Below are 27,161 nucleotides of genomic sequence, written 5' to 3'. Positions count from 1 at the left end.
GTGGCTGAGCATGAGGGCATCTTTAAGTCCTGGTTGTCAGGATGGTCACATGACTTTTCTGTCTACCTGGACCTTACACACGCCATAGCTTCTCTTTGTTGTCTCCTTTGAATGACAAGTTGTCCACCTGTCTTCTCCAAACCTCTCCAGACATTGCATCAGGGTTTCACAACTCCAATTCAGCTGTTTTGTTGGTAACAGCTTTGCCCTGTATTAGCTACTTACAGACTTCTTCATCTTTGAAATGAAGAAAGAAAATATCACACATTTGATATTTGAACGCCTATTTTAAAACATGACTACTGCTTTCTTTGAGGAATTTAGTCTTTTAAAAAATTTATTAAAACTCTATTATTAAGCACTTGCAAATAAAAAAATATCACACAATGGAGACCCCACGGCTGTCATCTCAGCGAACTCCTGAACAGTTAGAACAGCCATCCTGGAACTGTGTGTTCACACAATTTTACAATTTTGTTTTCAAATATATTTTATGTACTTATCCACCACCACCACACACACACACAAAAAGTTCCATGCCATAGATCAAACTAGAAAAAGAGCTTTATATCCTCTTTCATGACACAAGTGTCTGTTACCCACATTTTTCCTCATCGCCTAGTACCCCTTTCTTCCCCATTCTGCATGTTTTACCTGTACCCACATGTGCATTCATTTTCCACATAGAAGGGAGAGCATGTGGTTTTCTCTGAGAGTGTGTGTCCTTGCTTAACATGCATTCTAAGTCCATCCATTTTCATGAAATGTGATTTCATTTTTCTTTAGTGCTGAATAGGAGCCCATTGTATATGTATCAGAATTTCACTATCCATTCATTTGTTAGACGCCTAAGTTGGTTCCATTTCCTTGCTATAGTGAATAAAGCTACAACAAGCATGACTGGTAAACCTATCTGATATTTGTATACTTTTTCTAAAACGTGGTTGCAGCTTTTGTTTGAAGACTTTGGTCTTCCTATTGTGAAAGTTTTCTTCTATTAGATCTGTAATGATCTCTCTATTGTTCTGGACTCCGCAAGGGTCCATCTTCAGTGTCAACCTGGGTGGATTGAGAACCATCTAGAACCATGCTTCTGGGCATGTCTGTGAGGGGTTTCCTGAGAGGTTTAACTGAGGAGGAAAGACCCACGGGAACACAACTGGGGTCCAGTCCACAGGTCTGTTCCTGAACTGAATAAGAAGGAGAAAGTGAGCTGAGCACCCGCCTACCAGAAATCCTCTCTCTGCTTCCTGATGCAGATGATGGTGAACAGCTGCCTCATGTCCCGCTGCCTCATGACCAACTGCCATGGCCCCCCCCAGCCACATGGACTGATGTCACCAGCTGCCTCATGCCCCGCCCCCAGCCACATGGACCAAATCCTGTATTCCTTAAACTATGAACCAAAATAATCCCTTATTTCAAGTTGCTTTTGTCAAGTATTGTCACAGCTACAGGAAGAGTCATTACCGCCTCCACCCCTCTTAGAAATACATCTAACTCCAGAGTGAAGTCTCTGGAGTTACCCTTCATGTTGCTCTTTTCTCTCTGGCATCTTTCTCTCCGCCCTTGCTGGCCACATCCAGGAGATGCTACCTCCTGGCGACCTCAGATTATCCTCCACAACTGTCGTCGTCGGTATTCTGTAACTAAGGTTGGCTTCTGACTGCTTCCAATGTGTCTTAACGCCCATATTTGATCATCTAATTCATCTCCTGCTATTGCTTTCTCAGCTCTGCTGGGGTCCTTTGAATTCCGGGTTCTTTTATTGTATCTAGCATTTCCAGCATCTCAGAGTTCCGCTTCTTTCATCTCTGAAGTACAAAACACTGTTACCTTCCGGTAGCAAATCTGTCCGTTGAGGAAGTCCCCTCTGCTTGTGTTCCGTGCTTGTTTCCTTCACCTCACAGTCTCCGCAGATCCCAAGGGCATCCTGGGCCTCCCCTGACCCGGCTCCGCCTTGCATCGGCAGTGAACTCGCCCTGGGTCTCCACTGTTTCAGCCAAGTCTGCTAAAACTTCTCACCTGAGTCTGAGATAATACAAAACTCCATAGCCGGGGGCAGGTGGCTGAGGGGCAAGGAGTTGCATGGTGCAGAACTGTATCCATGATTTCTCCTTGCAGGCAGGGAACAGCTGCTCCAGATGTTGAGGGTCGCTGCTGGCCTCTGCCCTCGATGCCCTCACCTGCAGGGTCTGGCAGGCACCTGGACTGTCCGTGGGGAAACTGGACTTGGACAGCTCTGCTTGCCTGTTATCAGGTAGCATGGCTAAGCCATGGGCCAAGTGGGTGGGCTACATAGAGAGAAGGGGGTTCCCCCAGAGTGGGCTTCGTACCCCTCCTGTGACCCAGGCTATCCCCCAGCACTGAGCCATCCATCTTAGGCTATGTGGTCAGCGCCCCCACCCGGCACGTTCACCCTCCCTACAGCGCAGTGCCCCCTTCTTGGGAAGCAGGGCTGTGAGTCAGCTTTCAATCTGGTTTCCTTGGCATCATACCTAGCTGAAATTCCTCAAAATTGCTGGCATGTTGATCTTCTCGCTCCTCTTCTTCCAACACTGAGGCAGATTCTCCTATTTTTGTACTCCCTTGCAAGGTCCTTTCTGTCACTTGCAGAAGGAGGTAGCTTAGGTGGGAGGTGGACATCTGTGCTCAGCTTTCCTGCCTTTATAGTTAAGATGGCCTCTTGCTTTGCACATTGGCGTATAGGCCGATGAGAAGTCCTCGGCGCTCCCTGCCTCATGGCCCTCTTAAGTTCTTCCCCTGTGCTGACCCTCACATCATCTGGTTTTATGGTTTTGGTTTTGTTTCCCTGGGCACGTTCCCTCTCCCTCTCAAATTTCAAGTTAGCATGCCCTCTGATGAGAAATTCTCCCGCCAAACATAGCTTTGCCAGGCTCGGGCAGTGCCTGCTGCCGTTGCCAGGGAGGGACTCATTGTCTGGCAACCTGATCCGTAGCCCAGCCTTCCGCAATATTGATGGAGCTTCCCCCACATCCTCCCTGCCCTGCCAAGGTCACGACCTCCAAATGGAAACAGCAGAAGCAGTTCCCTGACTCCTGGTCCCCATGTGTCCCTTCCAGAAGCCATGTGTCTCACTAGAGAGCCATTTCGGATCCTTCTGGCACATTCATGTCTTGCTGGTGAGTCAGCAGCAGGGCGGCAGGCGGTGGAGGGGTGAGGTGCACAGGCACCCCAGCTCGGCTTGGCAGCCCGCCCCAGAACACAGCACATCACACAATTTGCCGTATCCAGCCTGTGAACAGCTGCCTCTGGCCCTCTGTGGGGAGTCACCAAGCTGGTGCAGCTGCTCCTTCCGGGGAGTGGTGAAAAGATTTCTCCCACCAGGGGCATCTGCGCATCCCTTTGGGATTTCATGGGGTGCAGGCTAGCTTGCTCCTGCAGGGACCACAGACCTCTTGGGCTTAGTTCAATGGCATTACCGCCGCTTGCCCCCCAAATCTTGAACCCCGGCATGTTTTCTTTACCTCTCTTTGATTAGATGTCCCTGATATAACCACTGCCCCTCACACCTAGCGTGAATGATACCGTTTTTAACTTTACAATCCCCCGGGGTAAGCTGTGGAGGTACCCTTTTTTTTCAGAAGACAAAGGGGTTCCAGAGTTCTCTTGTTCACCTAGAGTGGTCACCCAGAAGCAGAGCCTTGGGACTCCAGGTCTGTGTGGTTCCCTCTCTCCCACAGCCTGCAGTAAGCACAGAACCATGGGCTCAAGGTTATAAGAACACAGACACGTTCATTGCTTTGTGTGTGGCTTATGGCTTCTTTTGCAATATAACAGCAGAACTTAGCTGGGCCAGAGCCAGGAAGACTAACAACGCCTAAACCACTTACACTCTGTCCCCTTTTGGGAAAAGATAGCTGCTCCTTGCTGTTGTGGGCAAGAAATAAGACTGACGTTAAGTCTTAGTTCAGTGTGTTCTGTGTGAGCTGTGTGACCTTTGGCAGCTGCCTCAACCTCTCTGTGTCTCATTATACTTACCACAAATTGCTCATAACTATGCCTTTTAGGTCCACACCAGTGGCCAAAAGTGGCAACCTCACAAGAGCAAGGGATTGGGCATCTGAAGGGCACTGGGGATGGGGACACCACCGTCGCCCTCACCTTTCCACTCACAAGAAGTGTGTTGGCTTCTCCTCTCTGTCATACCCCTCTCTAGAGTGTTCTGGCATTTCTACCGAAGCCTTCCTCTCACTTCCTGGAACAAAGGGGCATAGTCTTCCTCTCTAGACTCCCCTCAGTTGGCACCAAGCACTCAGTGGTACATCACAGGTAGCAGGCGTCCTGTGGTCTCTCATTCATCCACTGGTGGTTTTCTGAGGCAGGCCATCGGTCTGGGACCTTTCAGGGACTCACACAGCCCGCAGTCAGCCCAAGGCAGATGGGTGGGCTAACAGGCCGCCATGACAGCTAAACTGTCCTGGCTTTCAGATTTGCACCCCAGTTGGAAAATTCCACTCGGGCCTTGCAGAGTCGATTCCATTCCCAACTCCTAGGGAAGTTGCACTGTCCAAACTGCTGAGCTCAGCATGGTCCAGGTCCTGCTGCCGCTCAGCCTGCTCAGCACTGGGGGCGGCGTCCACCCAAGATGCACACTCAGCACCTGCCCGGGTGAGACCGGCTCCAGGCTCCCGGCCAGGGGGTGGACAGGTTGTCATTCCTAACCTTGAGGGAGCTGAGACAGCTCAGCTTCTCTCTGTCAGGAGCCGTGGGTCTGAGGGGACCTTGTGTGAGAGTCCCAGTGATTCTCCGGGGTGATCCCAGGAACTTCTTGGTTACCGAACCAATAAAATGAGGCTGGAGGTATGGGGGCGGGATTTTGGGGGACAAGACAGGAGAGGCATCAGAGGGCCAGAGCTGAGCTAGGAACCCCCCTAGAGGACTTCAAGGAAAGGAGCTATTTACATGGGGCTGCAAGGCTGAGCAGAGCCCAGGAACGCAGGTGACTCGGGCAAGTGTGTAAAAGAACTGTACGGATTATGACAAGATGCGAGTAGAGGCATCGGGCTATCCTTGGGTAACCTGTACCTGCAAAGCACGAGTGTTCTATCCATTAGGGCCCTGTAGGAAACATGACATGGGGGGGGGGGGTCAGAAGAAAGCAAACTTCACAGGGGCATTATGGGCAAGGCCAGGGAACCTAATCAGGCTAATGAGGCCCCAAGGACTAGCAATGGTGGGAGTCACAGCCACCACCTACAAGAGGAGGGGCGGAGCTTAAGAGCGCCGCTGGAGCCCAGCCGGAGAGAACGGGGCTGCAAAGAAAGATCCGGACCTTTTAACTCTTTCTCCTCCCTGCCCTCTGACTCCTGCTGAGGTCTCTCTATGGCCTTGTGGTGCCTGCTGAGTTCCTGTCGCCCTCCGACACCTGCCGAGACCTCTCATTAGCCCTCTAGTGCCTGCTGAGACCTGCCACCGGCCTCTTCACACCCGCTGGTCTCCTACCCTTCTAGTACCTTCCGGAGTCCTTTTGGCCCTCTGCCTCCTGCTGGGCTCCCATTGGCTTTCTGAACCCTGCAGGCCTCCTATTGGCCTTCAGACCCCTGCTGGGATCCCATTGGCTGTCTGACTCCTACTGGGCCACCCATTAGCCCTTATGCCCCTGGATCCCATTGTTTTTCTGATACCTGTTGAGACATCCCCCCAACTCCCCACTGGAATAACAGAACTGGGAGTCTCAGAACAGTCAGAGATGCCTCTCATTAAAGTCAATTTCCAGAGGGAGCAGGACCAGGCCGCTGCGGGTGTGGGTTGAGGACAAGTGTTGGGTCCCAGCAAGGATTACTGCCTGGTTAGTGCCAGTGCTTTCTCCCTGAGTCAAGCCAAGCAGGCTAGACCAGTCACTGGGGGTGCTGTCTTGAAGGAAATGTATGATAGGCAGTGAGGCTACCCGTTTTAGTCACAGGTGAATCTTACCAGTGATGGGAATAAGAGCTTCCTATAGAAGGTTCTAGACATGATGTCCATGGTAATGCCCAGGAAAAAAGGAATTTAACCTGAAAAGCCAGATTGGGGTACCCTAAAAGGGTGTCACTCAGTTTGTAAGAATGGGAGGGCCCACAAGGATCCATCCAGGGTCACACATACTCAAGGACCTTAGAGAAAAGAGGGCAGGGCTTAGCACAGAGCTCAGAGAGAGAGAGAGGAAGCTGCCACGGGAGAGGCTGGGACATCAGACAGGAGTGGACACCACAGTGGAGCTGTGGGCCACCCCAGGAAGTCATTTCACTGCTCCCCCACTGACTCTGACTCCATGGGGTTCTCCTCTTTAGCCTTCAGCCCCTGGCAACCAAGTATGGATGGATTCGGGCTCCTTGGGCATCCTTCCATCCTTCACTCACTCCTCACAGGCTTCCTGTGTGCCACACTACACCGGACCCCAACTCCTTCCAGGATGTGAGGAGCTTGTGTGGAAAGGAACATGGACCAACCCCACCAGCATCAGCTCCTTACAAGCCAACCCCAAGTCCAAGTACCCCCTTCTCAGACTACCCAGCATGCTGACTCTTCACAGCAAGGGATGCTGATGCACAGGGAGGGATGCTGGTGCACAGTAAGGGATGCTGGTGCACAGTGAGGGATGCTAGTGCACAGCGAGGGATGCTCATGCATAGCAAAGGATGCTGGTGCACAGTGAGGGATGCTCGTGCACAGGGAGGGAGGGAGGGATGTTCGTGCACAGCGAGGGATGCTGGTGCACAGTGAGGGATGCTGGTGCACAGTGAGGGATGCTCGTGCTCAGCGAGGGATGCTCATGCATAGCAAAGAATGCTCGTGCCCAGCGAGGGATGCTGGTGCCCAGCGAGGGGTGTTGGTGCACAGTGAGGGATGCTAGTGCACAGTGAGGGATGCTCATGCATAGCAAAGGATGCTCATGCTCAGCGAGGGATGCTGATGCACAGCGAGGGATGCTCATGCACAGCTGCATCTGCGCTCCCACGCGGCCTGCACACAGAGCATCGAATGCACTTCTTTGTGGAGTGCTGTCCTCTGCACTCAATATGACCGTTGTCCTCCTGAACTCTCAGCACTTATGATTACCCACGTGTCACCTGCACAAGGTTGGGCCCATTGATGTTCTACTGTGGCGGAGGAGGGGGTGGGACTCATGACGCCCCATCCCCACCCCTGAAGACACGTAAGTGGTCAGTGGTTGCTGGAGGAGCGAGGCATTTCCTTTAGAGCAGCGGTTCTCAACCTGTGAGCCATGACCCTTGTGGGAGTGAATGACCTTTCTACAGGGTTCGCCTAAGACCGTCAGAAAACATGAATATTTATATTAGGATTCATAACACCAGCGGAATTACAGATATGAAATAACAATGAAAATCATTTTGTGGTTGGGGCTCACCACAACATGAGGAACTGTATTAAAGGGTCCGCAGCATTAGGACGGTTGAAAGCCGCTGCTCTAGAGAAACTTGCATGTGGCCCAGGTTCCTGTAAGTAACTCTGACTAGAAGCCGTGGTGGGGCTGGACAGACGGCCCAGTGGGTAAAGTGCCTGCCACAAGCATGAAGCATCACAGTACATATACATGTACAACACATATACAAATACACGCCTGGAGTCCCGGCGCTGGGGTGTGGAGACAGGAGGATCCCAGGGCGGCCAGTCTAGTCGGTCGGTGAACTCTACTCAGTGAGAGACCCTGTTTCAGAAAACAAGGTGGAGAGTGACTGGAGAAGGTGTCGGATGTCACACACGAATATACACAAAGACACACATGAGTGTGTACACACACACACACACACACACACACACACACAGAGCGCTAAATAAACAAACATGCTTATTGGCCCACCAGGCTAGACCCTAGTGGGATTGCTTCTTGAGTCTTTGTTGCTGCCGTCTCTAGGGTGAATGCTCAGAAAAAGTTCCCACTGTGCACTAGGGCTCTCTAGAGGAAAGGACCTACTAGAACGAGTCTGTACGACACAGGGGGTTGTTAGGGGACTGCACAGTGCAGGCTGGATAGTCCAGCAATGGCTGTCTGCATGCCTGCCGGAGAGGCTGGGAACTTGTAAGATGCTCAGTCCACAAAGCTGGATGCCTCCTCAGTCACAACCTGACTCTGCAGGCCTGGGAGATTGCTGCCGAGGCGCTCATCTTCAGCCACGTCGGGAGACTGAAGAAGCTGAGTTCAGATGTCTGTGAAGGATGGCAGAAGCCGGGCAGCACCGGGGTAGAGGCCATGGTCAGCAAGGAGCGAAGGCATGCAGACTGCGGCCCTGCTCCTCCTTTGGCCCTCTTTACACCCGGGCCCTGTGGGAAAGGCTCTGCCCACCTTCGGGAGGGGATTCCCATCTCAATTAATCCATCCAGGAAACTCACAGACTGCACAGGTCCAATCAAGCTCACAGCCACCATTAACCACCACACAGCACATCTTCCCTTGCACACCCACCATTAACCACCACACAGCACATCTTCCCTTACACGCTTGCCCTTCATTTCATCCACGCAGGTTCAACTCCAGCTATGCAGTATTAAGCACTAACTTCCCTGAAAGTAGGTGATCTCTGTTCCCACAGGAGTGCCTTTCCGCCACACAGAGAAACTTCTAAAAGAATTTAAGTGCATGGGCCAAACCTTAGGAGAGGGGATGAGACAAAAATACCCCTCCCAGTTACTCAGAATTGCTTCAGCAACTTTAACATCCAAAGAGAACAGTAAATGGGATCAGCATAGTGTAGAAAAACCACAGACATTGGTGGTGAAAAAAGTCTCTGCTTAGTGTCCAGCTCCTGTTTGCATGCTTCTGGTGATGGGGAGCTCATTACCACTTTCCTCTTCACTAGAACATTTTCTTCATCTTCTATGTCATTATCTTCACTTCCTGCCCCCCAGTTCTTCCTCCTTCTGGATTTGAGCCAGGATCTACCTTCCTGGCCCTTCTCTCTGTTGGTTCACTGGCTGCTATCGGGTGTCCAGAACCAGGTGTCCCCTTTCCTGTGACAGCTCCTCCATTTTGAAGTCAGCCATCTCTTCCTGCCTTGATCTTCTCTGTGCTAATTTTTTTCTAATTAGTTTAAATTAATGGTAGTTCCTGGGGAGCTGAAGCCCCAGTAAAAGTGACCTGAATTATTCAAACATTGGGACATTTCAAAGCCTATTTAGCCTAATTAGCATCTTAACTCCGTCGGCGCCCTCAGCATTGAAGGATCCGTATTTGCACACGCTCCGCGTGTTAATGGATTTTTTCTTGAATGAACTGTTTAATCAAGTGAAGACACATTTCATGAATGAATAGAAGTAAATCTATAATTATACGTTTTAGTCAGGTAAGAGGAGTGACATTTCGGCACAATCTGTCGCTATATATAGCAGGTGCATGTGAACGGCAGAGTAAGTGGGTTACCTCGGCTTCCGTAGGAGAGCTGGGGACTCGCTCCGCTCCGAGTTCACGTCTAACCTAATTAGAATGTTCACACTTATACGTGCAGGCAGATCTGTCCCCACCTGCACCTGGAGCTCTGTCTTTCTGGATGATTCCTGGGCTGGGGCGGTGACCTCCATAGGAATGGTGTCCTGGGGATGGCTGGCCGTCAGAGCTAGGTGTGTCGGAGTCTCAGGCACTCCCACTTCACGGACTCTGAACCTGCCCTGCCTGAGACCAGTGGTCTGACCACGGATGCTTGGTCAGTACTTTTCAGACAAGATGTAGCTGAGATGGAGAGGGCAGGAGAGGAGCCCCAGCAGCAGGGAAAGATGGGAGCCGGGACGGAGAGGGGGTGGAACCTCTGCGTCGGTCCTCAGCTGAGAACCCCTTCCCCTCAACTCAGAGCGAGGAACTTGAGCGGCTCACTGGACGCACGTGGAAAACTTTTATCCCACCGATCAGTTGGGAGACACCCAGGCATCCTCAGGTGACCCCGAGGCACGGCCATCTTCCCAGTGACAGACCAGTGTGATCTTGTCTGCAGCTTTATAGAAAGGCCCTGGCCAGGGCTACCATGCCACTGTGCTCTGGTTCTCCACCGCTGGGAACAAGGGAGACCATGTGTGCTTATCGTTTGAAGTTGCTGGGATAATTTTTACAGAGCAATAGAAGAGTGATACACATTATCAGTTACCCTCAATGCTTCTGACACACACACACACACACACACACACACACACACACCTCATGACTCACACTTCATTGACCCCCACAGCAACCTGGGTTATCACTGCAAACACAGCCCCGCTCAGGTCAGTTCCTCTCTTGAATCCTCACAATGGCTTTCTATAGCGCTGAGATCACAGCACCTTTAATGTAAATTGTAAGGCTCACATGATCTAGCCCCGCCCACCTCTCCTTTCTCCCTTGCTTCATTCCAATGCTGTCCCCCAACCATTCTTTTAGGCTCTCCTTTAATTCCAGGTTCAACAGTCTCTAGTTTCTGTACCATCTTCCTCCACCCCAGGACTTTTGCACATGCTGCTGCCCAGGCTGGGTACTTCTTGCTCCTCTTCTTGGCCTGGCTCTGGCTCTGTTGCACTAAACTCAAGAGCCTCAGCAGGTACTCATGCATTCACCAGAGAAGCCATCTGAGGGATGCCTCCCGCACCTACTAGTGAGAGAGAGAGATGCAGGGCGGTGAGTAGGTCAGGGCCATGTTAGAAGCCCATCACTGGCTACCCCAGTGCCTGAGCAGAGGAGATGTCAATGTCAGGCGTGAACGAGCATGAGACAAATACACGAGATTGGAGGGACAGACAGATCTCATCCCGGAAAACTCCAGGGCCCTTGAGAGTGGTTCATGAAAGCATGAAGTCCCAAAGCCAGTTAGTGGTTAGACAGATGTGATTTCGGATCCAGCAGTAGGGCTGACTGAGAACGAGGTCGCAAATGTTCCCCCTCCCCCAGCTGCCTGGGCTTCATCCTGGGACTTCTGCACTTGGGCTCGAGATTGCCTTGCTGGAGGTCAGGCATCTGAGGCTGCAGTGGAGGATCGGTAGGCACAGGAGGGACTTCATTGGTTCTACGTGTGGGCACCAGAGCATGGCGGGGACAGGAGCCTGGCAGGGCAAGCCTTCACAGGACCCAAGCAGTGTAGGGTAGACAGTAAGATTACTGGGAGATTTCTACATTGGCCCACATGGCCCAACACAGGTTGTAATCATGATGAGAGTTTCTTGGAGGTCATGTTTGTGACTTAGTTTTGTGGTTCTCCAGCATGTGTCACCTAGATACAACCTCCTGTCACAGCCTTCCTAGAAGGAACTCTCAGCTTCATCATGATACAAGCATGATGCCCTGATTCCCATTTGACAGCTTAGGACTTGGGGGTTTGATCTTTTCTGGTGATATTTGGTAGAATACTCTCGCACTGTGCAGGGAGCCGCAGCCATGTGACCCCAGGGACAGCTGAGCCTGCAGTGTCCGGAGCCACTGAAACATACGCTCCGCTATTTCATGGTTTTCCAATTTCTCAGTTTCGGACTCATCGGCCCCATCACCCATCAATCAGCATCTTCGCTTTATCTTCCCAGGAATGAAGGGCTTTTACTTTCCCAGAAGAACGTGTACTTGCTTTTATTAAATAGGAGTGAAAAGGATTCTAGAATCTGAGACCTGCAGTCTAGAGCAAGCAGCTCAGACCCCGGACCCATTACCCAGGAGAACCTGCAGGTTCAGGCCTAACCTGGGCATCTGGGGGACGAAGCAGTGGCTCTTCCAGTTCCCAAGTGAGGGTGGGGTGGTGCCTTACATCCTTCTGTTCTCTACCTTGCTTCTTTGAAATGCCACTTAGTTGGTTTGCTTTACTTGCCACCCCTGAAAGTCCATCAGAACAAATACCCGAGCTGAGCACAAACACCGAAGAGCTGAAGCAATGGGGGCTGACGGCTATCAGTGCCAACCAGGCACTGGGCCTGCTCTGGAGCACCAGGCTGGGGTGTGGAAAAATCACCAGACTGAGTCTCCCTCAGTTGCTCGTGGGTGAAATTGGAGGCAGGATGAGAACACCTGTAGGGTGGGTTTATCCCTTTACCAAGCAAAATATAACACCGGTTCTCACACCTGGCCTGACACTCTCATAGATACCTCAACCACTGGGTCCTTCCTCACTTTTAAGCAGCGTACTGAAATCCACAGCTCACAAAGCCCTTCCACGGCTCCAGGATGAGCCTGGAATCCAGCTGTTTGCCCACTGTCTCCATTTTCAGGTAGGAAGACCGAGGTTCAGAGCAAGCTGGGTCACCTCTCCAAATGCGAGTGACACGCAGATCGAGAGCTGGGTCTCGGCAGTGCCTGCCCTTGGTGAAGACACTGATTTGTGTTGCCAGCCACCCAGTGCCCGCACCCAAGGCGGGCAACACTGAGATGGACCCACTTGTGACCGGAAGCCATGAGGACACAGAACTGAGCTGTAATAGCAGAGGCAGCATTTGCCCATCTTAGTCTCTAATATTCTATCAAAGCAGAGGCAAAAACTGTAGCGGGGGGGGGGGGGGCTGAAACGGAGCTTGGTGGTGGAGCATTTGCCTAGCATGCACCAGGGCTGCTACGCTCAGCACTTTTCTGCTGTGTGATAAAACCCATGGCCAAAGGCAACTCACAGAAGAGTTACTTGGGCTGATGGCTGCTGAGGCATAGCATCCATAACGGCAAGGAAGGCCGGTGGCCACAGCAAGATTGAGAGCTCACATCTCAACCTAACTGGACATGGAAGGAGACCATGATTTCTAAAAGCAAGGTTCTAGGTTCTAAAGGGTCCATAACCTCCCCCAAACAGCGCCACTGACTGGGGACCATATGTTCAAATGCATGAGTCCATGGGAGCTGTTTCTCATGCAAACCACACCTGGGTTCAGTCCCCAGTACCTCCAACAAAACAACCACACTGGACGTGGAGTGCTTTTTCCTGCTACAAAATGTCCCTCGTGAACCATCTCCAGAATCTAGAAAGCCGTAGAGCAAAATGAACACCCAGTACCGTCAAGTGGAATTCACAAATAACCACCTGCATCTCTCTCTCAAGGAAATAAAGCAGGGTGGCTCCCTCTGGCACTCCTGCCCCCCTTCCTTGGCAGTGGCTTCCTGACGGCCAGTGACATGCAGGGCCAGATTGTCCAAAACCACGTTGATGTATGTTTTAGATGGATCTTCCGAATGCTAACATAAGAAGGTCTATTTTGTTTGTTTTGTTTTGTTTTTTTCGAGATAGGGTTTCTCTGTGTAACATTCCTGGCTGTCCTGGAACTTGCTTTGTAAACCAGGCTGGCCTTGAACTCACAAAGATCGGCTTGCCTCTGTCTCCCAAGTGCTGGGATTGAAGGCGTGCACCACCTCTGCCCAATTAAGAAAGTTTATTTTATTGGGATGAAGTATACAGAACACCTTGGCCATCTGTAAGTGCACAGCAATAAGGGTCTTCTCAAGTTATGTAACTGCCGTGTTATACATCTCCTGAACCTTTGCACCACCCTAAACTGAGGCTCTGAGCCCATTCAGTACCAAATCCACTCTGCTGTCCACCCCCAGTGACTGTCTCTAGGAATTTGCCTCTTCCAGGTACCTTGTGTAATTGCCTTTTGGGTCTGCCTTTCTTTAGATTAACCCATTGTGGTAGTTTGAATGTAATGCCCCTATAAGTTCTTAGGGAGTGGCATTATTAGGAGGTGTGACTTTGTTGGAGTAGGTGTGGCCTTGTTGGAGGAAGTGTGTCATTGTGAGGGTGCACTTTGAGGTCTCTTATGCTCAACCTACGCTCAGTGTAGACAGTTCACTTCCTGTTGCCTGCAGATCAAAATGTAGGACTCTCAGCTCCTTCTCCAGTATCATGTCTGCCTGCACACCACCATGTCTCACTAAAATGATAATGGACTAAACATCTGAAACTGTAAGCCACCCCAATTAAATGTTGTCCTTTATAAGAGTTGCTGTGGTCATGGTGTCTCTAACAGCAATAGAAACTCTAACCAAGACAGCCATGCATGTTGTAATATACTCAGAATCTCAATCTTTTTGAAGGCTGAATAGTATGTCACTCTGTGTGTGCACTCCATGTGTTTATAGTACCCATCCAGAAACAGACACTTGGGTTGCTCCCACTTTGGGGTTTTTGTGAATAATGTCCTGGGAATATGGATGTTACAGTTGGAAGGTAAAATCTCCCCCATAGGTTTGTGTTTGACTACTTGGTCCTCCATCATAGTGCCATTTAGGGAAGTTGTGGAACCTTTAGGAGATGGAGTCTCACTGGAGAAAGTGGGTCACTGGGGGCCAGGCCGTGAGGGTTGTAACCTGGCTCTAGTTCTGGCCTGAGCCCTCCCTGATTCCTGGTCTTTTGAGATGTGAGAATTCCCTACTGTACACCCTACCACCGTGAACTCCTCCATCATTTTCTGCCATGACGGACTGTGCCCTCTCGGACTGTGAGCCAAAACAAACCCTTCCTCAGAGCTGCAGAGATGACTCAGTGGCTATGAGTGCTTGCCGTTCCTGTCTCTAGGAATTCTAGAGAACCCAAGTTCATTTCCTAGGATCCATGTTGGACAGCTCACAACCATCTGTAACTCTAGCTCCAGGATATCTCTAACAGGCAACCACACACATTTGACATACAGTCACACACACACACACACACACACACACACACACACACACACACACACGTAGGTAGATAGGTAGATAGATAGATAGATAGATAGATAGATAGATAGATAGATAGACAGATAGATGATAGATAGATAGATAGATAGATAGATAGATAGATAGATAGATAGATAAAATATTAAAAATAAAATGAAAAACCCTCCCTCCTTCAGTTGCTCTGTGCTCTGGCAGATACCTTGACACGGTACTGAAAAAAGCAGCTGACACACTGAGTGTACATGACAAGTCCCTGCTGTCATTTCTTGGGGAATTATTCCCAGGAGTGGACTTACTTGCTGGAGCAGGTGGTGATCACTGTTTGGTTTTCTGAGGCACCGCGTTCTGTTTCCCAGAATCCTGAACCACTGTACGCTCCCAGGGGTGGTTCCCAAGGGCACCAGAGGCTCTCATCCTCACAAACACTTGTTGCTGTCTGGCTTGACAGTGGCCATCCCCGCGGAGTAAGCAAGACGTGCTTTTCAGAGTCTCCTCCTCTTGGGCTCAGAGAGAGGAAGATCACACCCAGGGGACAAGGTCACAAGCACGTCAGAAACAGCAAGACACAGAAGCTGGGTCCCCACCTCTCATCTGTCCCTTCTCAGCAGCTCCGCTGTATGGGGTCCATTGTTGCATTTCAGGAACACCCAGCCAGGTATACTCTTCAGCCAGATACCTCTTGTTATGTTTAAACCAAACTTTAAACAAAAATCAACACCAAAAAATATGGGGGGGGGGCGTGATATGGGAGAAGCCTGGATTTCTGATTTCTTCCCCTCAAGTGTCCTGGGCCTGTTTCCAGCATGGCAATGGGACAGCAGTGGCTATCCTTAGAAGGCCATGTGGTCTCTAGGGTGCCACAGTACCCCTGAACGCCTGACGTCTTTCCACACCGGCTGACCATGACGACATGGCCGTTGGCAGCCTCTGCCTTGTAGGCACATGCGCAACCCAGAGGTCAGAGCCTCATGGTCAGATGCCACCATTCCCTCCCCAACTCCGTTCTATATTGTCCTTCTGGAGTCTTGGCTGTGTCTTCACTGCCACAGAAGCCATACTGGAGCTTATACTGCAAAACATGAACAAGGTATCGGTTAGACGGCCTGACCCAGGCCAGGCAACGTGGGGGTGCTGGCCAGCCCATCTCTTCGCCTTGCCTCATCTAGGAACTCCGAGGGCAGGCTGAGCAGCCCAGCCTTGCCTGGGGCCATGTCACAGTGTCACCTACAGGCTGTGCTCCCTTCTGACTCTCCGTGGTGTGGAGAAAACCGCTCCCCAATTCAACCAACCCTGACGAGTGGGCCCTTCCTGGCAACAGCCTACCCAAGCTCTTGATTTGTCTCTGTCCACAGGTGAGGAACGACCTGACTGGGGTTCTGTACGGGGAGGACATCGAGATCTCGGACACAGAGAGCTTCTCCAATGATCCCTGCACCAGTGTCAAAAAGCTCAAGGTAGGTGCAGCCTGTCACTGGGGACAGTGGCGCCCCCAGGGGGTCCACCTGCTCTGTCAGAGCCCTGACTTCATTGTAGACCTCACAGTCAGTTCTTCCTTCTGACATCCCAGACCTCAGGAGTCAGCCTCCTTGAGCTTCCCCACGGATTGCTGTCCAGCTCTGACAAAGGTCACTGGTAGCCAGGCTCTGTGCCCCTGGAACTTGTGTGGCTATTTCGCCCCTCAGCCATGCTTGAATGGCAAGCAGGGCACCTACAGATGTTGTCTCTCTTGCACAGGGGCAGGAGCCAGGAGCTATCTGGCCCGTCAAAAAGCATGGTTGAGAGGCCATATCCCGATCCCACCCCGCGTCAGTCACTCTAGGGACGGAGGGAGACAACTTGAGTTTCCCCCATCGTAAACATGTCTTCCTTTCACTGTCTACCGCAAGCTCCAACCCCTACCCGGTGCCGGCCCCTCTCCTGGGCTCCCAGATGTCATCACACCCACCCGTTCTCAGGTTGATCACAGCACAGCCAGGAAGAAGGTCCACTCGAGGGAAAATGAGGGGTCTAGGGCAAAAGGAGGGAGAAGTGACTCATGCCGCCAGGGGAAGAGGTCGGACCTGACTCTAGGGAAGAGAGAGATGGATAGAGGCCCAGCAGGATCCCAGGCCGCAGGATGCAGGCTGCAGGCAAGGTGGGCTGCAGATGCAAGGGTAGCAGGCACGCTCTGCTGTGGGAGCATCAGAGTTCCACAGAACATGGGGCATTGGGGGAAGGAATACCAAGGTGATGCCGAGGCTGGAAACAGCTCCAGGCCAGTCCTCAACAACTAAGCACTCAGCTAAGAAACTCGCTCTTCTCCTGAGGGTGGAGGGAAGCAGTCCTCAGAGCTGTGGACTCCCCTCTCCCTTCCATTCCCTCATGGCCGCTGGGAACGTTATTAGCATGAAGATCCCACATGCCAACTGCTGGTGTCTCTTCTGACTCAGGGGGGTCCAAGGTTCCCCTTGACACAGCACGTGATGTCTGTGAACCACAGGCCGTGAGATTTTTCAGTTCACTGATGGGGATCCAGAGCTCAGAGCTGGGGAGCCAGGGGACTCAGAAGAACCCCACACCTCCTGGTCTCCTGTCAAGGACTGTGCTGTTGCAGGGTCTAGATAGGCCCTGAGGAGCCTGGAGGAGGCAGGCCAGTGGGGAAGGGGGCCATGCTGCGCCAATCTTGTTCTGCCACATGCAGAGCGTCTCCCCAGAGCAGGCTCCTGAAATAGCTCCTGGCCTCCCAGGCCCAGCTGAGTTCTGAGGGCTTTGGAGTTGAAAGGCAGCATGGGCAGAAGCCGAGGTGTTGAGATCCAGGGTGGAACAGCGGCGCTCTGCTCATCAGCCAAGTTCAAGTTCTAAAACAGACGTGATGGGAACGGTGCCGAAAACAGCAGCCCAAACACCCAGCCTTTCCAGCCTCCAGCCCTTGACTGGCCACCCACACAGAGCAGGCCACCGACCCGAGGCTTGACCCTGTGCCCGTCATTTCTTCATTTGAGCTTCCCAAAGTCGATTTGAGATCGATTTCACTGAGGGCCAAAGGAGGTTGGGTAACTCCTCAAGACCTACAGGGAAGGTGGAGGGCTAGAATTCCCCCTGGAGTCTGGTGGTACCTCTGCCCAGCTGCCCCAAGTGCCCTGTGCAGCCAAGATCTGGAGAAAAGATCCTAGCCCTGCCTAGCTCAGAGGCCAGGGCCAGGGGCAGAGGCATTACCCCCTCTCCTGACTGTCTCCATCTCGCAGAGCCACATCCGTGTGTGTTTCCTGGGGCTGCTTTCACTAAGGTGCAGCCCAGCCCAGCTTAGCAGCAGGAGTGTGTACGCCCTGGCCTGGTTCTAGAGGGTGGGGTGAGGGCAGAGGTCGGGGTGTGGGCGGCACTGTGTGTTCTCCAAGCTTGCCTTTCCCTCAGCCTCTGGTGTCCACAGTCCTGGGAGCTCCTGGCCTGCAGCTGCCAAGTTCCAGCTCCACCTCTTATGGCACACACACCCCGCCCCTTCTCCATACTGTCCTCTCGTCAGGACACTCCTCAAGCTGAGCCTAGAGGCAACCCTATTCCATTGTAACCAAATCCTGGTTAAAAACACCCTCTGCCACTGCACTGTGTTCACATGAGGTCCCATTCCAGAATGCTGGGGTTAAGCTTTCAACGTATCTTCTGGGGAGCAGGGGGAGACAACCCACCACATTAGACAGACTATCCATCTCCTTATCCTAGCGCCCACGTCTCCCATTTAAAACACAAGCTTCTAGAAGCATTTCTCATCACCTGCAACCAAACCTAATTGCTCAGTGAGCTGCATGTGAGTGTCTAGACAGCAAAGACCACTGAGGAAATAGGGGTAACATACTCAGAAGAGAGAACAGGCGGGAAGCTCTGGAGAGCCTGGAAGAAAGGCAAGCCTCTGCTTCCGTGTGGGCTCAGTGAAGCGGGGACGCAGAGGACCAGGAAGAAGAAGAAGTAGCTGGGTATCAGATCACGAGACAGGAATCTGCAGCAGAGGCAGCAGAGAGCAGAGCCAGGGCTGAGAGGGAAAAAAAAAATCAATGGCGTGGAGGATGCACTTGAGACGCTCTTCCAGAATTCAGAGGAAATGGTTGGCACGATCAATCCAATGAGAGAGAAGATGACGGTGAGAGAGGAGACGAGGGCTAAGAGGACACCAGGACAAGAGGTGGGACCAAAATAGAAGGCCAGGAGCAGCAGCTCACCGGGCAGCCAGAACCTGGTTTCTAGTACATTCCGCAGTAAGGCAACCGGGACAAGTGCAGGAAAGGGAACTGGGAAGACCGAAAGGGTACAGGCACAAGGACAGCGTTCTGGCCCCAGAAACCCACATAAAAATCCAGGCATCCTTGTAACCCCAATGCTGGGGGCGGGGGCAGGGATGGGGGAGACCCTTGGGTCTCTGGGGCTCACTGGCCAGCTGCCCAATCCAAGGGGTTAGCTCCAGGTTCAGTGAGAGGTACTGTCCCCCTTGTGGATACCCTCAGGAGGAACAGTACCTAAGATTGGCCTCTGGCCTCAACACTCATGCCCACACCGGTGAATACATGCACACATCCAAACACGCACGCTATACAGAGCAAATCTAGATCATACGAAATTGCCGACATTCGGCCATCATTGAACTACAAAATCCACAGTTAGCTCAGAAATGTGAAACTATGTGTCCCGGCTAGCTCGTGTCTGCATCCTAGCCACTTTGGTATAGGAAAGGACATCTGGACACATTTTGGCAAATGTTTTGATGCACAAACTTTAAAGATAAATCTTGCAACTATCTAGGCAGAGGTGTGGAGGGTGGAGGGCGGGGAGTCAGACTTCCCCAAGGCTCTCAAAGCCAGGCTGCCCTCTACCCTCTTTGCATCATGAAACCCCAGGGTTAATGGAGCCTCTGGGACAGACTGTGTGAGCCTCACATCATGTGCCCGCCGGGAAACCTTCTGGAAGTAGATCCTGAGAGCCAGCTGGGAGCAACAGCACACTTTATAGCTGAGGTCAAGATAGAAACAGCCGCGTGGGAAACATAGACTCTGGGAAGAGAGAGATAAGTCTAAATAATTGCTGCAAATGTATAGACGGATGGGAAAGAGCATACGGCTTCCCACAGAATGCAGGAACATGTACAACAATACTGGAGACGTGAAATCCAAATTGCACTCTCAGAGCCTGAGAAAGGGGAGATTAAAAAAAAAAAAAAAAAAAAAAAAAAAAAAAAAACAGGCACCAAACTCTTGGTCTCCTTAAGAGAAGGGACAGTTTTAAAAGAGGCAGTTTCAGAGCCAAGTCTCACTGTCGAGGAGGCTGCGGTGACCTGAGTCATGGAGCCTGGCTAGTATGAGGCCCTGGGAACACTCTCTGTAGCCACCTAGAATCTAAGATCGTAGACAGAGAAACCTAAGACAAGCCGAGCTGAAGGACCCTCTGAGCAACATGGTGGTAAATGGAACCCGAAGCTACCAAAGCATGGAAGACAACAGCAAGGAAAATCTGGTCCATGTGTCCAAACAGAAAGCAAGCCTCTAAACCACAACATTCCAAACAGGCCTTTGCAGACCAGACAGGAATCCTGACCAGAAATTCAAGCTGGTCAACTTCACCATGAAAATGCCAGGGGTCCCAGATTGTGCTTTTTTGCATTGGTTTCTGGTTTGTTTGTTTGTTTGTTTGTTTGTTTGTTTGTTTGTTTGTTTTGTGTGGTGGGTGTGTGTATGACAAGATCTATGTGGCCCAAGCTGGTCTTGAAGTAGTGGTCATCCTGCCTCCGCCTCTTGAGTTCCTGAAGTATGGAATACACCATGGTGTTCTCTCCCAACAATTTGCAGAGCAGGCCTGCTACAGATGAGGGGACAGCCCTGAGGTGACCGAGTACACAGTCTGTCGCTGGCGCTGCAGATGGCCGCTGGATGAAATACAGAGCCGGCCTATAGGACTCCAAGGAGACAGGCAAACGCAGCAGGGAGCTCCCTTTTAGCTCTTCCCCTTTTTACCGTTACAAACGTAACTGGCATTTGCATTTCCAATGCTTGTTAAGTGCGCTCTCGGAGCTGCATAGCCCTCCCATGGTTCACAGTTCTTCCTCATCCCAAACAGAAGTTCCTCACAGACTTGGAGTCAAGCAGGCCTGCACTTACTTCCTCTCCCTCCCTCATCTATCACCATCCGCCAAACAGGCTCACATGGTGGCCCTCACAGGCAGAACACTCTCACAAGCCTGGAGAACTGGCAGCTGATGCCATATGAGAAACCCAAAAACAACTAAGCAAGAAAATGGTGAGAATCAAGAAATAAATTCATGGCATGAAAGCTCCTGCAAAAGCCATGAAAAGCCAGGTTACTGTGAATTCCATGTGGCCCCAGGGACCACAGAGCAATCACCATGTGGTCATCAGTGGAGAGGGTAGCCTTGTGCCTGAACTACTGCTGGGAAAGCAGGGGCATCTGTAGGCTGCTTTTCTGTCTCTGATCTCTTTACAGCCTGTCCCCTGTGCCCTCAGCCCAGGCTTCTGCTTCGACACCCGAGACAGACACTGTCCAGTACTTTCTTTGTTCTCACAGATTTTATTCATTCTTTTAATCCTCCCAGTTACTGAACGGTAGCAGTCAGCAAATGATGGCCAATAGGCCAAGTCTGGCCCTCTATTCGGATTTATAAATAAAGTTTTATTGTCACATATTCATTTAGAACACTGCTTTTGGCTGTTTTTGTGCTACGTGGAACAGAGTAATTGCCACAGAGAGTAATTGCCCATGAAACCCAGACGATTTACTACCTGGTTCTCTATAGGGAATGTTATTATCTCCATTTTACAAGTTGAGAAAGTGAGCTCAAGGAAATTAACACAAACTGCAGCAGGCTGGCGGTGGCTGCAGCAGAGGAGTGGGGCTGCAGGGGGGCATGCAGCCACCACAGCCTGGTCCCAGCCTCATGCCCATCTACTGCTCAGTGGCTAAAGGATTCTTCCGTAGTCTCTGAACATTCTGGAGAGTGCTTGTATGCAAAGAGTTAAAGGCACTCTTTTCCTCATGAGCCTTCTCAGCAGCAAAGCAGGAAGGAGGTGGCTTTGTGGCTTACACTCATGGAAGGGAGGAAAGGGGAAGGTCATCGGAGTCAGCAAGGCCCAGCCTGGGCAGAAAGGTGAATACTCTCACCTTTAAACGCCTGTGAAAGGCTGGGCGCCGGCAATGCATCATGGGGAGTTCTACCTGCATCCCACAGACCACAAGCAACCCAGGCTAGCTATGAACAAGGTCTGACACAAAACTGTAAACTTTTTAGAACATTCTGAGATGTTTTTGCAGTTCCTTTCTGTAACTAGGCTGTGCAGTTCTTGAGTATAAACGTAGATGACGTCATCGAGTCGAATCTCACTGTCAAAAGACTTAGTACACCTGCTGGAACCAGGTTTCTGACTCTAAAAAGAGGAACCTATTTTTGAGTGAGTCACAAAAATAGCCCAACACTGGGAAGCATTCCTGCGGCTCAGGGAGAACAGAGGGGAACCAACATTGTCCAGAAAAGCTACCAGCAGGTCAGCAGTGGCTAAGAGATCCCAGGGCCCACCAAAGAGGAAAGGACAGTAGAGTCCCTCTCAGCTTGGCACCCACAGGTCAGAGGGAGGTACATGCATTTCTTACAGCTGGTGGGACAAAGCTATGTGGTTACAAACCATACAGATGTGTCTTTCTGGCCTCAAGGCTAGAAGCCAAGCATAAGTCTTGGCAGGCTAAGATGGAGTTGTCCCCAGGGATGATTCATCCTGGACTTTAGAGGAGAGGGCATTGTCTCTGTGCCCTGACCAGTGGCCTCTTCCTCTGTCCTCAGAGACACCACTGTCACCCAGCCTGCCTCTCCATTTATAAGTACCCTTGTGATAATACTGCGCCTGCCCAGACCATCCAAGAAAACTCCCCGTCTCAGATCAGCTGCCTTAGCTCTCCCTGAAGCTTGAGCCTCGTGCCATGGGGCATTACATCCGCAAAGAGCCTGGGACTGGGATGTGCATGTCTGTGGGAGGCCTCTACTCTACACAAAGACAGCCTGAAGGTGCACCCTCTCGGCCTTTGCTCCATGGGAGAGCCCTAGTCAGGATTGGTTACTCCTTTCCCTGACTGTCCAAGAAGGTCTTGGTGGGGACTGTCCCCCTTTCCCTGAACCAACCACCCCCACATCTGTACAGGCAGGAAGCCCAGGCCAACCTCTGCAAATAGATTTGCCTGGGCCCTGAGGGTGCACAACCAAAGAGTAACCATAGTGCATTGGCCCCGAGGCCAACTTTGCTCAGAGACATGGAGAAGAAAGCGCAGTATTTTTATCTGAAGCCAGATATATTATTGGAAAGCTAAATATACAGGAGTTAAAGGAATGTCACACGTTGCCGGTGGGCTGCTGTGGGCTGTCCCCTTTCCACACTCTTCCTGGATGTGAAGACATGTTTCCTGCTTTTGTGCCTTTAGGGGTATGTCTGGTGGGAAGGGGAGGAAAGGTCCTAGGCAAATTTTGGTTAAATAAGGAAGTATCCATCCTGAAGGGATCAGCCTGTCTGAGCCAGGACTTTAGAGACAGTCTCGGATGCTCCTTGCAGCCCATGCCAGGCCAGCCTCAAGGAGCGTGGTGGCTCATTTCACCTCATCCTCTCACAGTGGTGAAGAGAGGGGCCTACAGGAGACTCCAGATGACCTAGAGGTCAGTGTCAGGTGACCCTGACCTTCCTTGCAGGACCCCATACTCTGGCAGCAAGAAGGCTGTCGAGCTGTGCTGGGTCCTCAGGGGACTCATGTCTAGCCTGCCTCTCTCATGACTCAGGATGGCGTGTGTCACTCATGACCTTGTCTCTCATCTGCCTGGCTTCTTTCTCCATGAGTGGCTTTTTAGACTTAACGCTGAGCTCTGCAGCCCAGGCCAGTTGGGAAGGGGGGTGTCTCATTCAGCCTGGGAGCTCTAGGCAGGATGTGTGGCCATCCCTGAGGTTCTGGGACCACACTTAGCTGGCATCTAGGTGTATGCCACCACTCCCCACTTGTGTGCTCTGGAATCCAGAGTCGGAGTCCCCTGGAGCTGAGCCTGGGGTGTCCTGGCTGGTTTTGTATGTCAGGTTGACACAAGCTAGAGTCATCAGAGAGGAAGGAGCCTCAGTAGAGGAAATGCTTCCAAAAGATCCAGCTGTAAGGCTTTTTCTCAATGAGTGATCAATGGGGGAGGGCCCAGCCCGTTGTGGGTGGTGCCATCCTTGGGCTGGTGGTCCTGGGTCTATTAAAAAAAAAAAAGCAGGCTGAGCAAGCCAGGGGAAGCAAGTCAGTCAGCAGCTCCCCTCCATGGCCTCTGCATCAGCCGCTGCCTCCAGGATCCTGCCCTGTTTGAGTTCCTGTCCTGACTTCCTTCAGCGATGAACAGCAATGCTGAAGTGTGAGCCTAATAAACCCTTTCCTCCCCAACTTGCCTTTTTGGTCAGAGTTTCGTTGCCACAATAGAAACTCTAAGAGACTGGGGATTGTGTGAAAGTGGCTGATAGAGCATGTATACTCAGAAGAAGGCTAGAAGCAGGATGAGGCAGTAAGGGGGTTAACCCAGAACACCAGCAGACACCCCATAGACCTGGTACCTATACAAAGACACGTTTTTGTCTTTGTATAGAAAGACAGGCAAACTGGAGTTAAAATCATTCAATGGATTGGGTGGTCAGAAGTGTGTGATTTTAGGTCCCCTAAGGATCCTGGAGACAAGGGGGTTCAGAAAAAAAAGATAAAAGAGAGCCAAGAAAGGAGAAAGGACATCTACCCTGGGCTAGGGCATGTCCTGTGTGTCTATGGGGATTCTGGGAACTGGAGTCTGAGATAGGGTTCTGGGTGTGAGGATTTGAGCAGCCCTCCTCACTTCCACCCCACCCCCATGGCCGCTTCACTCTATACGCCCTTTCTGGGGCAGTGGCCTCATAGGGTGTGAATGCAAGTTTCTCTGTAAGTGTTGTACCCAGGACCATCGATCAGGGCAATTGTCATCTGTTCTGAGTCATCCTTCTTCACTCCAGGAGGCCCCAGAAGAGTCCGGTCACGAAAGCTTGGGATTTTCCCTCAGCCATGGACTTGTTCTCCGGAGATCGCAGCTCTGTTCTGTCATTCTCGCCCACAGGGGCAGGCCTGGCTCTTCCTCCATTTGCCTTGCACTTTTACTTATTTTTCAGTACAGGGGTTTGAACCTAGGGCTTCACGCATGCTATAGCAGGGAAGCTCTGTTCCGGCTGGGCTGCAGGCTCTCTCCATAGCCCGGGGTGACTTCCAGTGTGTGGTCCCCCTGCTGTAGCTGAGATTACAAGCCTGCTTCATCTTCATCAAGCCTTATTCTCGGTCCTTCTCAAACTGCCCCAAGCCCTGAGATCAGGAACGTAAGCTCCAGCCCCGGTCGGCAGGGTGAGGCGTTGGCCAGACATAGGGCCATGGCCTATTTGGATTTTATTTTTCAGCTTCTGGGCTTCCTGGAAGAGGTTCATGTTCTGGGTAGTGACAAATGTGATTCTGGAGCTTGTAATGCGTGGTGTGTGTGTGTGTGTGTGTGTGTGTGTGTGTGTGTGTGTGTGCTATCCATCCTCCCTAGAATTTCTTTCTCCCTGACCCCAGAACCCACACACAAGTGCCACTCCAGGGCGAGGGAACACCACTCTTCACCGCCTTAATCCTGGATGAATGTGTCCCACCCAAGAAGTGACCCCAACACTTCACCTGCTCTCAAGGCAGCAACTCCCTAAGGAGCACGTTTCCTCTCCATCCCTTGTCCCAGGCTCCTCCTTGCTCTCCTAGCTTGGGAAAAGGCCCTTCCTACTTTCCAGAAGCACAGTAGACAGGAATAGCTTTCTGCCTGAGGGGCTTCCTGGCTCCCAAGAGTGTCTTTCTTTGGGGCCCTCTAGGGGTCCTACACACCAGAGTTAGAGTCCAGCTCTGGGTGCTGCACAGCTAGGGAGAGCCATTGGCCTCTTTAGGAAGTGGCTTCTTGGATCCATGATTCCTCAGGCCCATCTAAACCTGACAGCTTGAGAACCTATAGCCAAGGGGGTCTTTGCAGCATAGTTGTCATGGCAACAGAGACATTACCTGGACCAAATGGAACGGCAGAACTAGTTGTTTATCTGTCAGCAAGTGGTGAGTTGGTCGCCATGAAGATGTGGGTCCTTTGGTCCATTTGAGAAATGGACATGTGATCCCAGTTAACACCAGGCCCCAGGACTAGTAGGATGTCAGTAAGCAGCCAAGAGCCCACCATGGGGTCCAGTGCTGTATCAGCATCCTCCCCCTGCATCAGGCCACATGCATGCTTATCATTACATGCATCATGCCCATCACTACATGCATCATGCCCTGTGCTGGCTCAGGAGCCAGGGGGTCAGGAGAAGATTTTTTAAAAAGTGTATTTGGGCCATGATGGAGGGAAGTGGAGGTGCCCTCAGCCCAGAGGAGAATGGCTACTGGGCTTGATGAGTCAGTGACATGGCAAATAAGGGAGCCTGAGCTAAAATGAGGGATGAGCAGCTGTGATTCGGGAGAATACGGGGAGAGAGAAGGACACTCGGGATGTACAGCTTGTACAAAAGAGGGAACAGAGCGAGGGAGGGAGGATGATGGATGGATGGATGGATGGATGGATGGATGGATGGATGGATGGATGGTTGGTTGGTTAGTGGGTGTATGAATGGATGGACAGATATATGGATGGATGGGCAGATGGATAGATGAGGTGGTAGGTAGATGAATGGATGGGTAGATTGGTAGACGGATGGATGGATGAACTGGTAGATGGATGGGTGGGTGGATGAATGGCAAGCAGGTGTGTCTGCAGAATAGTTCTCTATTACTCCATAGAAAAGCAGGGGAACTGTGATGCAGGCGACAGTTGGGGAAGAACCTCAACCTATCAAGAGACTCCGATGAGGGTGTGATCAACCTTGGGGAGCCATGTCAGATTTCTTCAGTCAGATCTGGAGTTTGCTAGGACTCTCCCTCTCTGTAGAGGCCACTGGACATGGTAGGCGGAAGGCATGGGTCCAGATATTCTCTAAGGGGAGAGGAGTGGTGACCAAACCCAGAGGATAGGTTGCAGGGACAGGCTGGCTCTGGAGCTGGTGAACAGGTGGAAGCAGCAAGCTGAGGGGCTGGGACGTAGGAGGGGAAGGAGAGCAGTAAGTGGAAGATGACTCCAGTCTCCAGCTCGGAGAGTGGGAGGCTGTGGTACCACTCCCAGAGATGGAAACAGGAGGAGGAAGGGGCTTGCTCGCTAGAGAAAAGTGAGGGTTCAGCTTGGGACATGTTGAGTTGAAGGAGCCAGGAGACACCCATAGAGGTGTTCTGTGGAAAGCAGAGGATGCGTCCATGCTGGTGACGCAGGCTGGGTGGCTGCCATCAGGATGCAGCAAAAGCTGAGGACAGAATGGGGTACCAGGGCCTGAATCTGAGGAGGGCAAACAGGAGGGATCAGCGGCAGCAGGATGCCCGGGGAAGCACCCTGAAGACCAGAAGGCATCTTGTGTTGTGATGAGTTACCTATACCACAAGACAGGACATGGAGGACAGTGCCTGTTTCAGATACAAC

General features: G+C 51.6%; 1 protein-coding gene across 1 annotated transcript in view; it reads left to right on the top strand.

The window, feature by feature from the left end:
* The window catches only part of Gabbr2 (gamma-aminobutyric acid type B receptor subunit 2), a 352,425-nt gene that overhangs the window by 169,933 nt on the left and 155,331 nt on the right, over positions 1 to 27,161 (top strand). The window contains 1 exon segment of the mRNA XM_028882779.2: positions 15,955 to 16,056. Coding sequence (XP_028738612.1) covers positions 15,955 to 16,056 — 102 coding nt within the window.

The sequence above is a fragment of the Peromyscus leucopus genome, chromosome 2, assembly GCF_004664715.2.
Source record: "Peromyscus leucopus breed LL Stock chromosome 2, UCI_PerLeu_2.1, whole genome shotgun sequence".
NCBI classification, from domain to species: Eukaryota; Metazoa; Chordata; class Mammalia; order Rodentia; family Cricetidae; genus Peromyscus; species Peromyscus leucopus.
Note: the sequence above shows the minus strand (reverse complement) of the source record. Positions and strands in the feature narration are given on the sequence as shown.